This window comes from Venturia canescens, chromosome 2 (genome assembly GCF_019457755.1).
Source record: "Venturia canescens isolate UGA chromosome 2, ASM1945775v1, whole genome shotgun sequence".
In the NCBI taxonomy this organism is placed as follows: Eukaryota; Metazoa; Arthropoda; class Insecta; order Hymenoptera; family Ichneumonidae; genus Venturia; species Venturia canescens.
This window is the reverse complement of record NC_057422.1, coordinates 24006725-24025049: the sequence shown is the minus strand read 5'-3', so window position 1 is coordinate 24025049 and position 18325 is coordinate 24006725. Positions and strand designations below refer to the sequence as shown.

Below are 18325 nucleotides of genomic sequence, written 5' to 3'. Positions count from 1 at the left end.
TTCGAATGTGGCTCTCGATAGTCTCGAATGATCCCTGAGTATAACCGCAGCGCACACATTTTTGTTCACTCTTTTTCCGTTCACTTTTCACTTGTTCCAAATTTGCTTGGAACTGCGATAGATCCCGTAGAAACTCGTATACTTTTTCCGGTGGATCATCACCGAAATACTTGACCACAGCATCATCGTAGTCACAGAAATATGGGGGAAGACAGCACAAGTGCTTAATCTCATCTGGTGTCAAGTCGTCCATCGTGTAACGTAATGAGCCGTAACAGCTTGAAAACCATTTGTTTTATAGGGATTACCCCCACCAAAAAAGTAATTTGAAACTACCAAAACTGCGCAGAAGTCGCCTTCCAATAATTATATCATAAACATTTCTGGAAAAAACAGAGAATTCTCGAAGCGGCCTCGTTTACAACGCGCACGTCGAGGGGCAGGTTCATGAGTGAATTTCACTCTCTTGACATTTTTTACAATTTTTTCGTAAAGGTGCTGGGGCATCAATGTGCTCTCCCATCGAAGATGTATTCCAATGATGATAACATCGACGAAATGATTGAATTTCAACGTCAGATTTGTAATAATGTGGTAAACGCTCCCACAAAATATCTGTAAAGTCACTGAAATATTTTTTGAACGTTGATGGTGATATGATCAAGAGTTCTTCTGCCGTCATTTCAGTAGGATTTCTTGTACAATAAATTGCATAAGTATTCACTAGCTGCTCCATGATCCAACATTTTTCACAGTCTCGACGTATTGGTCCCAGATCATCAATATGAGACCGCACCCATGGTGGATTAAAATGATCATGACAATATTGATACGACTGAACCTCACTATCACTCTGCAAATGTTCAGGTAATCGATCCCATAACGAAGGAATGAATCTGCCATAATATTTTATGAGCAGAACCTTGGGAATCGATGTGAGATCATTTTTAGTCAACATTGAAGGTGGTTTCAATGGATCGATTGTATACGCTCATCTGTCCATCTTGAGATCAACTTGAAAAATAAAATTTGCTATGCTTAATTCCAATCTTTTATATCTTGCCCTAGAAATACCCCCACTTCTTCGCTGCCAAGGCCCTCACTGCGCTTCCAGACGCGTCATTTTTCTGTACACCCAAGGTCACAGCGCAGTGATGACCCCTCCTCAATTCTCCTATGACGCACAAAAACACCCAAGGTCACTGCGCTGTTATGATGTCACCGTAATTCGCCCAACGCAAACAAGGTCACTGCGCAGTTATGACGTCACCGTAATTCACCCGACGCAAACAAGGTCATTGCGCAGTTATGACGTCACCGTAATTCGCCCGACGCAAACAAAGTCATTGCGCAGTTATGACGTCACCGTAATTCGCCCGACGCAAACAAAGTCATTGCGCAGTTATGACGTCACCGATCCCCCCCCCCTCCCATGGAACCTTCTGGAACATGCGCAGTACCCCCCCCCCCCCATGGAACCTTCTAGAACATGCGCAGTAGAACCTGCGCAATGGATTTTTCTGCGCATGCGCAGTAGAGAAAAAGTGGTCCAGAACCGGTGTTGTATATCTACTGATGTTCTTCAAGCAAATTTTGAAATACGATGTTTTTGGATCACATCCTGAGATACGATGTTTTTGAGCGAAATTCTGATATACGATGTTGTTGAACTTAATTTTGAGATAGAATGTTGTTGTACCAAATTTTGGGATACGATGTTGTTCTTCTCAGCCGTCGAGTTGTGATATTATTTGAGAATTACGGATTGGCAGTTGTTCTTGAGTTTTGATAGCCGTCTCAAGATTTTTTATGCGTTTTTCAACACGAGAATGAAGGCTCCGAATCATTTGTTCATCATCGATGACTTTTTCGAATGTTCTCAGTTTCTCCTCCAAATGAACAATAAGCTGAGAGTTGCGTGTAACGAGTTCTTGTACTGTCTCGCCTTCAATACGTTGACGTTTGATATGTTCATGAATTTGTGTCTCCAGACCGTGAAACGTTATCTCATGATCATCAACGTTATCACGCAGGGATGATATAACAGTTTATAAAAGTTTAACTTGTTCCTGTATAGCATTTCTCATTACTTCAACGGATACAGCATCGTGTTGCTCGATAGCAGCACCTACATTGCACAATCTCCTATTATCCATGTCGTATTGACCATTGGCGGTAATTTTGAACCCGTCACCGGGACGACCTCGACCACCGCTGGTAATACTCTTAATCTTAGACAATTGACGACCGAACACGTCAACACTCATGATTCAAACGAATCACAGGAGTGCCGACTTGCTTAATAAATGATTTCAGCTTCGCGCAATTCTTCAATGATTGATATAATTTCGTTGGAATGACTAGAGTTTCCAGCTGATTGAGAGGCAAGGAGTAACCGCAATCGATCCACTAATTCATTAGGATCATCCCAATATACATAATCCTTTGTTTTGCACAATCATGTGGCGTGGTAGAGCTTTACCGATTTTTCTTCTTGGCGCTAAAAGCATATTCGCTATAACATTTTTGTATTTAATACCTTTCATACGAATAGGTTCATTGGGTTTGTAGTACTTCCTATGTGCATATGTGCTAGTAACAATTGCACAATAATTATCCAAATCTGCAGCAGTTGTGATCTCTCTATTTGGTGATTTTTTAAATATCAATTCAAGCAAACCGGGGGATAGTTCGTAAGTCTTGTTCTTAACAGACAAATGACCATTGTCAAAAGTTACTGGTGAATCGCCAATCATCAAGATGCCTCCCCGCATTTTCCGAACTCCATATGAATCATCAAGCTCTTTTTTTCACTGGTGTCGAACATTTGTAGGTACTGTTGCACAAACGCAGGAGATTTTTCTTGCAATGTTGGTGACTCCTTCTCAGATCGTACGTTCAATGAATCTTTGTCAGCTAATGAATCTGATGATGAATTCTTATCAGAAGATGCCTCTAATTGCTCTTGATAATCATCTCCATGTGCAGTTCTGAATGTATCATTGAAATCCTCAGCTTCTTCCTTCAGAGTCGGATTCTCCCAAGCTGCTCCCTCCTCTTCTCTTTTCAGCTTTTTTTTATCTATTTTTTCCTGCTTCTGATCAACTAGCTTTTGCAACGGGGTCACCACCGGTTTGAAAACCTCGCTCAGCTCCTTCTCAGCTATGATTTTCCCCAATTTAATCATTCGGTGCTTTCGTCGAATTGCATTGCTAGCGTTTGCTATTTGACGCAACACGTTTTTCTCCTTATTGAAGTTCGCGTTTTGCATATGGACACTGGTGAGATTAGATTACAACTGCGCTCATGTCATACGAGATTGCAAATTTATAAAACAGTCAAAACCCTTTCTATAACGACCCTCATTCAACTCTCTGTCCTTGTCTATCACCACAAATCCATATCTACTTTCGTTCCAGCACTTTGAGCACAGTTCCTTGAACTGTGTGAATGTCATATCAGTATTGACATGGTCATCATAAATATGCTTAAAATTTATTTCATCTTGACGAAACAGCACCAGTAGATTGGTATTGTCACGTACTAGATGTTTCGGAATGCGCACATACGTTTGACAGAGATAAAAGCAGTCAACATTTCTGTGTCTTCCCATGCAAAAAAAAGCTCTCATGATGTCCTGCTTCTCACAAGCTATATCGTCGAAAATCATAATGGAGTTTGGCTTAGCATCCTCAGGCTTAACCTTTTAAGCGGCAGAACCAATTCGCCTCATAGTGCTCAAAATGCGGGAAAAAAAAAGTATTCAGATTGTTACGAAATTTAGTACTCGGAGGTTTTTGGGGTCGCTGATTACGAATCCGCTCTCAAAATTTCGAAATTCAAAATGGCGGATCCAATATGGCGGACGAAAATGAAAAATTCATTTGAATCGGATAAAAATTGGTACTCGGGGGTTTTCGGGGTCGCTGATTACGAATCCGCCCTCAAAATTTATAATTCGAAAACAATATCTCATATGCCGACCATGCACGGGGCAATTTTGAATAGTATTTGTGTTACATTTATTCACATATAAAACTTGAAAAACTCAGGGTTAATATAAAATCAATATGAAGAGAAAGGTGCCATTGCAAAAATTTTACATTATCAATTCATATGTGTCATAGAGAATCTTCTATTTTCAATTTATATACTCCGTAATCAGCGACCCCGAAGAATACTAAATTTCGACCGATTCAAATGAATTTTCGGATTTTTGACCACCATATTGGATCCGCCATTTTGAATTTCGAAATTTCGAGGGCGGATTCGTAATCAGCGACCCCGAAAACCCCTGAATGCCAATTCCTATCCGATTCGAATGAATTTTTGCATTTTCGGCTGCCATATTGGATCCGCCATTTTGAATTTCGAAATTTTGAGGGCGGATTCGTAATCAGCGACCCTAAAAACCCCCGAGTACCAATTTTTATCCGATTAAAATGAATTTTTAATTTTCGGCCGCCATATTGGATCCGCCATTTTGAATTTCGAAATTTTGAGAGCGGATTCGTAATCAGCGACCCCAGAAACCCCCGAGTATCAAATTTGGTGATAATTGATTGACTTAATCATGAGATAATCGATGTGCGCCATATGGCGTCATTGCCGCTTTGGGCCCAGAAAAAATGTGCGCCATATGGCGTCATTGCCGCTTAAAAGGTTAATCACTTGCTCATGTTCCACAAAAGGGAAGTATCCCACTTCCTTCACAGTTTTAAGCAGACGCTTAAGAAATATGTATTTCGGTTGATTCAATGATTTTGCGTAAACGTATATATTCTCAAATCTCAAACCGTTGGGGTCTGTTATGAGAGTAAGAAGAGCATTAGTGTTTCCACAATTGGAAGGACCACAAAATACTGCTCGCACACTGCTTGGCAATAAGTCTGCATGACGTCTTCTTCCGCACATTCTGTTTTACAAGCTCACCAAAATTCTTCATTGGTAATTTTGTTGACTGATCGTTGAACCTCATCTTGAAGATAACTGACATCGAACGCAATGATGACTTCTTTATAAAGGCGCTCATTTTAAATTCATCTCAGTATCAATTTATACTTTCTACCAATAGGATCGTGTATAATATGAGTAATTCAGGAGATTCATCTAATCCCATTGCTAAGAGTTTGAAAAAGTTTGCTGAAGAGGTGGATAGACAGTCAGCTTTCTCTGATTCGAAAGTAGAAAAGATCACGGGAAGTCAAGCATTTTCAGGAAAAGTTGATCCTGGACGATACGGAAACATAGGCGATAAGAAGAAATAGGAATCGAGCACAAACGTCTGTTATGAAAGTGCGTGGTAAAGGATTTGTAAACGATCTCATCAATAAACTTCCTGTAGAATTGCACACCCCTGGATACCAATACTGTAGTCCAGGTACGAAATTGGCAAAGAGACTTGCACGAGGTGATCCAGGAAGGAATCCACTCGACGCTGCGTGCAAAGAGCACGATATCACATACTCAAAGAATCGGGATAACCTCTCTGCTCGACACGCAGCGGACAGAGTCCTCGCGGAGAAGGCTTGGGAACGTGTTTGGGCAAAAGACGCAAGCTTTGGTGAAAAAGCAGCAGCTTGGGCCATTACGAATATAATGAAAGCTAAAACAAAACTTGGAATGGGCATAAAGAAGAAAAAAGTGTCATTGAAGCGTATTATTCGAGCTGCAAAAGCTTCAATGGTACCGGGTGACAATGCCGTAAAATCTGCTCTAGCTGCTGCTCGTATAGCTGTGAGAAAAGCTGGCGGTAAAAGAAATATCCAATCACCACGGATTCTCCCAATACCAGCTAAAATTGGTGGTTTCTTACCATTTCTCATACCTATTTTTGCTGGATTGAGTGCCACTGGAGCTCTCGCTGGTGGTGCAGCAGGTATTGCTAAAGCCGTGAATGATGCCAAGGCTGCGAAACGTGCTCTTGAAGAAAGTAAACGACATAATAATGCCATGGAGACAATTGCTTTAGGCAAAGGACTGTATCTCAAACCCTATAAGAGTGGTATGGGTCTGAGGCTAAAAAACGTGTAAGGCTACCACATCGAGCACTCACCGATTACGATTTGTCAAAGTTCGCTAAAAAGATGCAAATTCCACATTTTCGTGGCGTTTTCATGAGAAATGCATTGCCCAAGAGTGGACCTCGAAAGTATGAATCATCTATAGTGAACCTTGATGATAAAGAGGGTCCTGGTACACATTGGGTTGCATACGAGAAGAAAAACGATAAAGTTTTTTATTTTGACAGCTTCGGTAATCTTCAACCGCCTCCAGATTTGATGAAATATCTCGGTGTTGGTAGCACCATAAATTACAACTATGAAAAATATCAGGACTATGACACAGTGATATGCGGTCATTTGTGTCTCAAATTTCTCAATGGTGAACTATAAAATGAGCTGTCATATCATTGCTAATATCAGTTGAACAACTGAAGCGATGGGCGATTCTTTCACGCTGACACTATCAGGCACATCATCAGTTCTCGAGGCTAACTTTTTTCCTCCGATTGAATTGTTACCGTTCAAAAATTATACTTTAGGCCTCGTAGAATTGTTGACCTTCAACTCAATTCCTAATATTGACGTGGGAAATAACAAATTTTATGTAGACAAGGAAATTATAACTATACCAACTGGTAGCTACGAAATTGAAGATCTGGAAAATTATTTGCAGATCGCGCTCTCTGATCATAACATTGTCATCAATCTTAAGCCTAATAATAATACTCTGTGTAGCGAACTGAAGTGTAATCGCGATATCAATTTTGAGCCAAGCGATTCTATTGGTCGATTGTTGGGTTTCACACCGCGCATCCTTCGAGCTAATATTGTTCATAAATCTGACCTACCAGTTGCCATACTAAAAATCAATTCAGTACGAGTGGAGTGTAACATAACAGCAGGAGCTTACATAAATGGCATACCATTCACGAATTTTTTCCCGTTGTTCCGCCAGGATATAAGATCGTTGAAGTGCCATCGCACATCACTTATCTCCCTATCACCGTACAGGCCATAGATAATCTACAACTGAAAATTGTTGATCAAGACGGAAAATTGGTAAATTTTCAGGGTGAAACAATAACGATCAGACTACACGTGAAATCTTGAAAATGGGTATTGTTTTTGAGTCGAAAGGAAGTTATAAAATTAATACGACATGCCCAAAGTGGAACAGTCGTCGAACGTCTCGCAAGGAGCTAACACGCAAAAATTATCGGTTTCTAAAGAGCCTCGGTCTAAAACCTCGAGGAAAGTACAAATAAGGCTTTGTTGTGTCTCAATACCTTTATACCATGAAGGAGGTCCTAAGAATACAAAAACCAATCATCTTTGATGAGTCCATCGCGCACTATGAATTGCATGGACATCAACCATTCGCATCAGCAACTTTCAACAACAACGATGAGATTCGTATTGCAGTTCAGCATCAGGATTTGTGCTTGCTACCGAGCAAGAGCTCATTGCATGTGTATGGTAGATTGACGAAAGCTGATGGACAACCTGTTGCCGCTACCACGACATTGGTCAACAACGCCATCTGTCACTTATTTGAAGAAATTCGTTATGAGCGGAATGCTGTGGAGATCGATCGATGTAAAAATGTTGGTCTTACAACACTCATGAAAAATTATATCTCCCAGAATCCTAGCCAAAAATCAGTCATGGAAAATGCTGGTTGGCTGGGAGACGAAGAAGCATCGATAACCGATGCAGCTGGTTACTCTGACATCTCAATACCTTTGAGTATGGTACTGGGCTTTGCTGAGGACTATCGCAGAATTGTCGTCAATGCCAAACATGAGTTGATTTTAACACGTGAAAACTCTGATACGAATGCTATCATACAAACTGCTGATGCTGCGGAACAATTCAAAATTACTCTTTCGAAGATCGAATGGATGATACCATATGTCAGAGTAGCTGATCAATGGAAAATTCAACTATTAAATTTTATTGCCAAAGACTCGTACATCCCGTTGAGTTTTCGTGCTTGGGAATTGTACGAGTACCCGCTACTGCCTACAACTACAAAGCACGTTTGGGTTGTGAAAACCTCTACGCAGCTCGAAAAACCTCGATACGTTGTTTTGGGATTTCAAACAGCTCGCAAAAACAGCGCGACTAAGAACGCGAGTGACTTCGATCATTGTAATATCAGAGACGTCAAACTCTTTCTCAACTCACAGAGTTATCCTTATGGAAATTTGAATCTTGACATTGATCATAATCAGTACGCTCTACTCTACGATGTGTATGCAAATTTTCAGGCTTCCTACTACGGGCAGGAGTCTGAACCACTGTTGAGTAAAGTAGACTTTTTGAAGTACGCACCACTCATTGTCATTGATTGTTCAAAACAGAATGAGTCATTGAAATCTGGACCCGTTGACATTCGATTAGAATTCGAGTCAACAAATCCAATTCCACCACAAACCTCAGCATATTGCTTAATATTACACGATCGAATTGTAGAATACAACTCAATCAGTGGAAATGTCAAGAAATTGGTTTGAGGTGGTGGGGATTAAAATATAAAATTATCTGTAGAGGATTCTTTGGGTCAGTAGGCAGGGTGTCAGCTTGACCCAGAGCTACTCTCTACTGTGTCAACTGTGCCGCGCAACTCGCTACTGTTTAACTCTCCAAGCGTAGCAACTGTACCCTGTGCAAAATGCCCAATCGTGTCAACAGCACCTAGCTCAACTCGATGCGTGGAGCAAATCGACACTTCCCCGCCGCTCGAGTATCCCCACTTTTTCCCGCCTGGCTCAGGTACACATGTACCGTGCCCATCGCCTCTGTGCAGCAAGTCACCGCTGAAACTCTCCAACTGTAGCAACTCTACCCTGTGCGAAGTGTTCCATCGTGTAAACTCTCCCATACGCCAACCCCCTGTTACGTAGCAATTCAACATTTCGAACAGAATCGCCTGTACCTAATGAGCAAAACACAGCAGCAAGTAAATTCGTCTTATATATGTTTCGACTAGCCGCTCCATCAGTTTTCTACTTTATCGATTGGTTTCACATGACAATCGCACGAGCTCCATCTTATAATGCTTTTATTATTGAAGAATGCCGTGCATATGTGTTCATGCTATAAATTGGCTTTTATGACATTCCAAAGTAATGGCAAAAGTCCAAACTTATATGTCTATTTTCACTATTTTTCTTTGCGGGCTAGAACTTTTCGTATTCCTGTTTTTACTGGTGGTACCAGATATCTTCCAGGAAGTTCAAAACATGAGTTGCGGAAAAATAAAAGAATGACTCTCTTTCATGATTTTGAAATCGTCATTCATGTTTTTTTTTTCAAATTCATCATGTCGATCTTCTTTTCATTACGAGGTGCTTAATATAACGGGATCTCGGAATAACGCTACATTTTTTCTCCGTAGATCCAGTCCTGTGTGGGCGCGAATGGGCAAAAAATTGATCGAAAAAATCTCTAATTTGAATGTGTATATAAATGAATATATATATATGAGTAGATCTATTGGATTTCGCCCAATTTCTCGGGAGGGGTCTTTCGATTTTGCTCAAACTTGGGTACTTTGAAGTGCCTTAAAAACTATCCCCAAATACCAAATTTCATGTCTCTAAGTGCTCAAGGTCACGAGAACGAGCCTTATAAATATCAAAAAATGACCATTTTTTGCCTTTTTTTAAGATATTGGTTCACAAAAACTTTACGTTCAACTCAAATAATACTGGTTCCATTTCCTTTAGTATACCATCTAGATTATAGAATAACGTGGTCTAGTCATTCAGATCAAGAGGCCTTTCATTTTTCATTGTGATCACGTTAAATGAATTGAAAATTCCAATAAAATAACTATTTTCAAATTGATGATACAGGCTTCTTTCTAGCTTAATTGACTTTTAATACGGCTCATTTTTTTAATTTTTTATACCTTTCAAGTGGGTCATGCCGAAAATTCGGATTGCGTGAACAAGTCTCGAGAGATATCATTCCAAAGTTAGTCTTTTTCGAAATTTTACGAAAAATCGCGAACTTTGACCGTGCACCACGGATTTCTATCAACTCCGAAGTTCACAAAAATTTAGGTGAGAGTAGTTCTTTATATCTAGAAAGACCCGCTTCAAGGAATTTCTTGGTCCAAACTTCCATCACTCTTTACAGCTTGTCGAAGATCACACAACTCCGAGTGCTTTGATATTGAAAAATGTTTGATGCAGTGTTTCTAATTTTTTTTGAGGCTGTTTTACGAAGTTTTCAGTACAGTCGTATTGAATCGAATACATATTTACCATACAAACAGCAGTATATTTTTTGGAAAATAGAATCATATGCTATACAAAGTCTTTCCATATGAATTTTCGTATTTAAAAATATAATTTTTAAAGAAAAATATATTTTCAGCTCATTCAAAAAAACTATTTTCAATTGTGTTGAACCAGCTTTCAATTTTTATGAATTTCATCTTGGGACTTGGTTTAATACTTTTTTTTTCATCATGTGAAACTTAATCATTTTTCAATCGTGTATAATGCTGTTTGAATTGAGCTTATATGAAATATTAAAAGTGCTTTAATATCTTCTCATTTCTTTGTATGGTAAACAATAACGGTGCAAGGATGAAGGTGTAAGACCACTTGAAGGACTATGAACAGTGTAAAAGATGGAATTTTAGGTTTTTTTTAAATTTTATTTTATAAATAAAATTTGGTTAGATGGATTTAAATAAAACCTTGTACACCTCTTTTACACACTCAGAAGTACTAGAAAATTTTTGTTTTTAATTAGTTCCATGGTATGTTGAAAATAGCACTCCTGGAATCGGTGTTGACAACAAATCTCAAAAATGGAAATCTCAGGACGAAAAATCAAAAAGATTCTTAAAATATATGAGGTTTTCTAGTCCAAGTGTGTAAACCCGTGACCCTGACCCTTTCGGATTTCTTTGATTTTTTTTACATGCTCACATTGAGTCTTAAAAACATCCTCAACGTAGTTTTAAAGTGTTCCGAACCTCCCTCATTTCTGAACAAAAACTTTTTCGAAAAAAAACGGCATGTTTTACAAATCTGAAAAATTCTAAAAACACCGTGATAGTATATAAAAAATTTTAAGCCATCATCTGCAGTGGGCAGATTATTTTTTCGGTGTTTTACAAGCTATTAACGTTCTTGAAATTGCAGAAATTTTCCAAATAGTTTACCCTCAGCCGACACTGAAATATTTTGGTGCTCAATTTAATTTCGTTGATGATTTTCGAATAATCCAATACGAATTATAAACCTTAAAATGAGCATAATGGATACGTGATGCCTGAATAATGCTCCACAACATGATATATAGTCTGGAGTTCTTAATGTTTATTTTCAGAATAGGTATAAAAAATTCTATTTGTAGTATAATTAATTATAATTATTAAGTCAGATTAATTCACGAGAAATAGGTTTTTATCGCAGTTTGGGTGTACGTGAAGGAAGCCATGTTACTTGAAGTTTGTTGCTTGAAGAATGTTTTAAGCCTGACATCACCAACATGAATGCTGTAAAAAACTAGAGACAAGTACATTTATGTTTTTTGAGCAGTCACCTGTAAAATCATGGAAATCAATGATTGTAAGACTTTTCATTCTAGAAAGAAAACGTTTTCAAATATATACAAAAGTTGCCAAGTACATCGGATTACGAACATGATTATGATTCCATTTTTCAAAAAATGTACTGCTGTTTATATGGTAAATATTGTAACGAAACGTTCTCGCCGACCTGGCCTGAATGCCGCTACGCGTCGGTTCGAGCAACCTTAGTAATAAGGAGCAGGTATGAAGGAAACGCGGACACTGTTAATTTTGGTAAAATATAAACATAATCAATTTTATTTAATTATTTGACCGAATTCTGACAAAAATAAAAGAAATTTTGCGCTTTAGCTCGCTGATTCCACAACAATTTTGTGTTTTTTTTGTTTAAACTGTCTTGCTTTGTTTAATCGGATCTGGCGAGAAAAAGACCCGAAAGACCCGAAAACGTAGCAAATTCTCTGTCTGAGAAAATTTTTTAATTTCTCAATTTTCGAAATTTAACTGTACAAAAATAATAATTAGGAAAAAAAACAATTTTAAATTAAATGGTCGCGTTCGTTCTAATCTTTCGATACGCCTCGAACTTAAAAACCTCTCGATTCGATGCTTCGTGCTATAATTCGTTAGACGCGGTTTTTCCGATGTCCTGTTACGCTCGCTTTTAAAATCAAATAAGAGTGTTTCTCACTTTTACAATTCTTATTTCCGTTTTTAATTCGATATAAATTCTAGTATCATCTATCGCCTCTTGTATGATTATTTTCTAAATAGGTCTGGATCTCCCTACCTGGACCACATCGGACAATGTTTTCAAACGAGAATTTACTTTTTGATAATAGGATAAATTTTTAATCCCCCTCAACAATAAGAAAGAAATAAACTGTGAAAAGGTAGGAAGTAGACCGCGGGCTATGGGATCGAAACGTCGCCGAATCTTTCCGAGAGTCCGAGCATCTACAGGGTAAAGGTAGATCTACAGTACAGACCTCCCGTCCACGTGTTATAGGATAGAGACGTCACCGAATCGATCCGAGAACTCCGTGCACCGGAAAGCTGGAAATTTTTTAGAGGTTAGGTGCGGACCCTGGATTATGGGATCGAGACGTCACCGAGTCGCTCCGAGAATCCAGGCATCCAAGGAAATAGGCAATTCACCGCCCACGGGCTATGGGATCGAGACGTCACCGAGTCGATCCAAGAGTCCGCGCTACGAGAACCCCAGAGATTTTGAGGATAGGTTTACTATTGCTGAGGCTGATGTAGAGGTGTACTGAGAGAGGTCCGAGTTGATCCTTTAGCCAGGGAGAACTGTCTCCCGAATGAGTCGCGCAGCGCTTCTTATACCCGTGTCCCCACCATAAAATTCTCGAGCGCCGAGAATCTCCGTTTTCGCTCGGTTTCTGCGTACCTTTCTGTAACGCCTACTCTGATTGGCCCAATGCCATGATTCACGCTCGCCCGTTGGTCGAGCGGGCTAACATACGATGCGCGGACTACCGCTTTTTATGTTTTTCAGCTTATTTCGATTTTTAACAACAAAAACCTGAATTTGATCAATTATTATTTAATTTCTTCTTTGATTTGGCGTTGTTACTTTGTTTAATCTGATTCAAATAATTACAATCGCTAAAAGTCACGTACGCGTCCTATAGCCCATCAACGCTCTGCCCGCTCATGCGTCGCAGTCGATTTTTACATTTTTCATTGTGATTGGATTTTACATTATTAATTTGACTTGTGATCATTTTTCTTAAACTCGTGTTATTTTTCTGAAAATTTTGATCGTAATTACGTGCTCGGGCGACTTGAAATAACAAAAATGCAAAAAGAATTAATTTCGGTAAAATATAGCGCAGCGAAGTTCAGAGCGGTGTTGGTTGCCCCACTGGGGCTCATGCCTACCAGCCTAAGATGGCCGCCCTGTCAACAACGACGAGCGTGGTCGCCGAGATGTTTTGTCCGGGATCTAAAGATCGCGAAGTTTCGACGGGCTCGGGCCGTCACGCGAGTGTTTCGTCACAATATATGTTCGATTCTATACAACTGTACTGAAAACTTCGTAAAATAGCCTAAAAAAAAAATTAGAAACACTGCATCATACATTTTTCAATGTCAAAGCACTCGGAGTTGTGTGATCTTCGGCAGGCTGTAAAGAGTGATGGAAGTTCGGGCCAAGTAATTCCTCGAAACAGGTCTTTCTAGAAAAGAACTACTGTCACCTAAATTTTTGTGAACTTCGGAGTTGATAGAAATCCGTGGTGCACGATCAAAGTTCGCGATTTTTCGTAAAATTTCGAAAAATACCAACTTTGGAATGATATCTCTCTAGGCTTCTTCACGCAATCCGAATTTTCGGCATGACTCGCTTGAAAGGTATAAAAAATGAAAAAAATGAGCCGTATTAGAAGTCAATTATGCTAGAAAGAAGCCTGTAGCATCAATTTGAAAATAGTCATTTTATTGAAATTTTCAATTCATTTAACGTGATCACAATGAAAGGCCTCTTGATCTGAATGACTGGACCACGTTTCTCTATAATCTAGATGGTATACTAAAGGAAATGGAACCAGTATTACTTGACTTGAACGTCAAGTCAGAGAACATAGATTTACATGAAACAACAGGGCCCGTGTTAGCTTTTGGCACGGAAAATGTAGTTCCACTTATGAGCTGTAGGGCGCGCAGTGATGTATCGGTGTGCCTCACACACTTGACGCATCAGCTGACCCCCACTCTTATGCCGAGGGGAGTTGACATGCTAGCGGTGCATGGATCGAATCCTAGTCATGGAGATTTTTTTTATTCGCTAATTATTTTTTTCGTACAAGTTTAATGACTTTTTAAACTGTTGAACTTTTGGACGATTGAAATAAATGATTATTTATTCCTATCGAAAGAGAAAAAAATATTCTGACCGAATCAATTGATCTACCTTTTATTTTTCCATTAGCATACTGCACCATAGTCCAATTTTGCCGATATGACAATCTTTTATAATAAAAAGAAATGGCATTACATTCTGTGGATTTTTTTTCCTTGCAAATGTTTTTTAAAAACAGGAACAAATAAAAAATTTTACCTTTAGTTTTTCAATTAGACTCGCTCTCAGCTAATATCAATCAGCATGCATACATGTAAAGCATTTGTAGTGCATTATTATTAACAAAATTATTTTTAATGAAAACGATTACAATGGTTAAAATTGTCAATAAAAATTAACAAACCCATAAAATGAGAAAAGCAAGCAGGTGATAATGGTGATTGATATTACTCGACGAAAACCACGTAAAGGTAGCGAGTGTTTTTCGTCAGGATGGGAAGGAATAATGGGCTAGTTTTTTTACAACTCGAAAACGAGTTTGTTTCAAAAATCGACCATAAGGAATAAGGTAGGGTGGGAAAAAAGGAAATAATGAAGTTAACTTGAAAAAGTAATAAAGAATGATGTTTACAGTGAAATTGAATTCTGATCTAAATTGAAATTAAAATTTTTTATCGAAAAATCAAAAACATTCTAATGAAAGAGTTGAGAACGTAGACCTTCATGGCCAAGCTTTAATTAAATAATAGGTGGAAAATTTTTCGAAAAAAAACTACTTCAGCTGTGAGAAACTTTCAAAATTTTGCGGTTCGGTTTCGCGAGGACGCTGCTGTTTTGCCGTTTTTTATTTGCCGCATCCCTCATATCGCGGGATATCCACTTTAAATAATTGTAAAGATGTGTTCGAACGAACAAGTCCACGATAAAATCGCGATGATCTTGGCAGTCATCGTTTTTTAGCCAGAAGTCACGATCGGTCGCTGTCAACGTCTCGTGCAAACATCGTCTGAGATACTGACCGATACTGACTTCGTGTTTATGTGAAGAAAATTCATTTTGAAATCGTCTGTAAGCAGCAACTATTAAAGTGTGAAACTTGTCGACAGGAGCTGTTAAATGTCCAAGTTCTTGTCCGTCAGTGGTTTTATAGGCTTTGAAAAAAACTAAAAGTTGAACGTTACTTTCAAAGTTCTGGTTACTTTTAACAAAAAGTTCTTTGCATTTTGCACACTCGAACTTTTCCAAACATCCGTGGAGCAAGTAACCAGAAACATAATTCATAGTACATTTTTCGAGAGTTACTTTATCACTGTCTTGTTCGGTTTTAATCGATGTCGGTACTGATTGATCAACTTCATCGTCTATTGTCTCGTCAATGTTTCCGGCTGAATCGTTTGCGACCACATCTTCATTAGTGGAAGCAATTTCTTCCATCGCGCTGTTTTCAGGAACCAACGAATCCGATTTTTCGCCATTATCTTTTGATTTGGTTTTTTTTTTGCAAGCAACATCACGGTTCCGTCTTCCTCACAATTCGTGTCTCTCGGAGCTTTTTCTAAATCGATGTTTATTACATATTGCAAATTATGTTTAAATTGTTTAGCGGATGGATTATCGTTATGGCCAGAACGACTTCGCAAAACTGAAAATTGATTTTCTAATGGATCTTGATTCAAACGAGTTGTTAAAAGATAAAGAATTCCCTCCGTGCGTAGATCATTCCATAACATTAAGATTGATTTTATAGCCATTTTCAAACCGGCAAAACAAGGTGGTTTTGGACTCCTCTCCACGGTCCATTGATCTATCCACGGAAGCGCACTTTCTAAACACTGCTGAACTTGAGGAGATTTTTCTGATAATGCTTTTTTCAAAGGGTTGGGATCGTTCGCGGATCGACTATTGAGACAATCGAAAATATCATTTAATTTTTTGATGAAATTAGCTGTCGCGATGTTACTTGGACTTTTTAAATCTCCCGTCATTCTTCCCGTAGTCATTGCGGCAGAGACGGAAGCGCTAAAAACTTGGGTAGCATACCGTACGGTCATACGCTGAAAGGCATTTGGATCGATGTGGCGATCGGTGAGTTTAGGCACAGCTTTACACGCTTTATTGCGTTGCGCATTGTGAAGTTCTCTAATTGCGCTCCATGATAACCGCGAATTCCCTATTATGAAATCTTTGGAGTACAAATTGTTCCGGATACTTTTAAATAAATGAGGGACATCGAAATTGTGATAAATTTTATGGCCTGATAATATCACAAAAGGTGTATCCTCATTTATTCCCATGGCGTTGATGGCTTTTCTGTTAGGAGCTCCTTGGTCGCACACCATGGATCTCACAACAAATCCAGCAGCAAATACAGCACTCACAACCATAGTGATAATGTCCTGTAATTGCACACCATTCACGTTTCCATGTGACACGTAAAAGGCAATCGGCTGTTTCCAAGATGATGTCAAACCACGGAGCATGAAAACAAGCGCATATTTTGCGACTTTATCGGTACGACCAAGATGACCTAGATCTTCGTACCCTTCCACAAGATCTTCTTTCGGATTATATTCCAGCACCTGTTTGATTGCCATTTCGTCTCACATCAAAACGCATTGACGTTGATATTCGTCTAATGTCGAAGCCTTTATCTTTAGCAACTCAAAAACTTCAGTGCTAATTCCGGTCGTTAAACTCAAATCATTAACCCACTGTCTAATTAAAGTTACACAAGGCAAAGCGAGCTTTTTCTTTTCCCTCAAGTAATTGTAAGCTTACGCTGAAGTATAAAATGAACTCAAAGCAAATTGTTTTTCTTCATCTAACCACGGCGAGACTTTAAGATGATTTAATTGCATTTTCAAAAGCAACAAACGGTTTCCATCAAGAAAATGAGAAGCAGCATCGATTATTTCAGGAATTGACAAACGTTTCACTGTTTTTCTTTTGAGATTGCGGATTTCTTGACGAGCTTTTTTTAATTTCATTGCTAAAGTTTCGTTCTTCTTCATTAAAAGAATCTCTCGTCGGGATAAAGGAGGATCATTACGCGGCTGCGCAGCCACATCACGCGATCGAGCAACATCCGCGGATCCCGAAACGCTCGGTTTCGATTCGATCGGATTCGTTGATTCAATGGAAACATTCGATTGAACCAAATTACCAGCGAAAATATTCACAGCTAGTAGTGCGTTATTTTTTAATCTTCGCTTACACTTGATGGCTTTGTTCTCAACGAAATCTGTTATTTCAAAATGCGCCGAACAGATACGCTGATTTTCCAACTTTCGAGGCTCGATCTCCAACCACTCATTCCTCCCAGCTCGGACGACCCACTTTTTAAAGCTAAAAACACCGTAAAAAGCTACATGCAGAATGACATGCTTCGTGAACCATTAAAGATCCCGTCGAAAAGTGAAGACATTCATTTAATTTATGAGGAGGGTTTTAATTTATACGAATCGCGCTGATTTATTTGAAAAAAAAAACAACAGCAGACAAATAATAAATGTGAAAGTTGTGAAATTACCAAATTTCGTTACAAAACCCTTTTCGGTAAATGAATATCTGAGACCAGTAGGTAAGTCTGGGACCAAACGGGACACCGAAGGAAATTTTTTTCTTTTCAGAACCTTGTTAAGCATTGTTTCTGTTTCACTCTTAAAACTAAGAAATATACTATATATACTGTAATTTTTTATATAATATACTATATGTACTGTAATTTTTAACTTTTTTCAATAATTTAAAAGGAAAATAATATGGTGTGGACAAAACGAGTAACTCGCAAAACTTTGTAAAATTTTCCTTGCTCCAATATCATTCCAATAAAATGTACCTTAATTGGTTTTTTTAAAGAAGCAGTCAAAGTAAATTGGATGAAAATTGAAGTGATAAAATTTTTATGAATTTTTGAGATTTACCTCGTTTTGCCTCACC

The 18325-nt window shown here is 38.6% G+C and overlaps 1 protein-coding gene across 1 annotated transcript; it reads left to right on the top strand.

Annotated features, from left to right (window-relative positions):
* Nucleotides 1-7300: 7300 nt before the first annotated feature.
* On the top strand, nucleotides 7301-8521 carry LOC122406298 (uncharacterized). The gene has a single exon (XM_043411693.1). It carries the CDS (start codon nucleotides 7301-7303, stop codon nucleotides 8519-8521), a length of 1221 nt encoding a protein of 406 aa, XP_043267628.1.
* Nucleotides 8522-18325: the final 9804 nt, after the last annotated feature.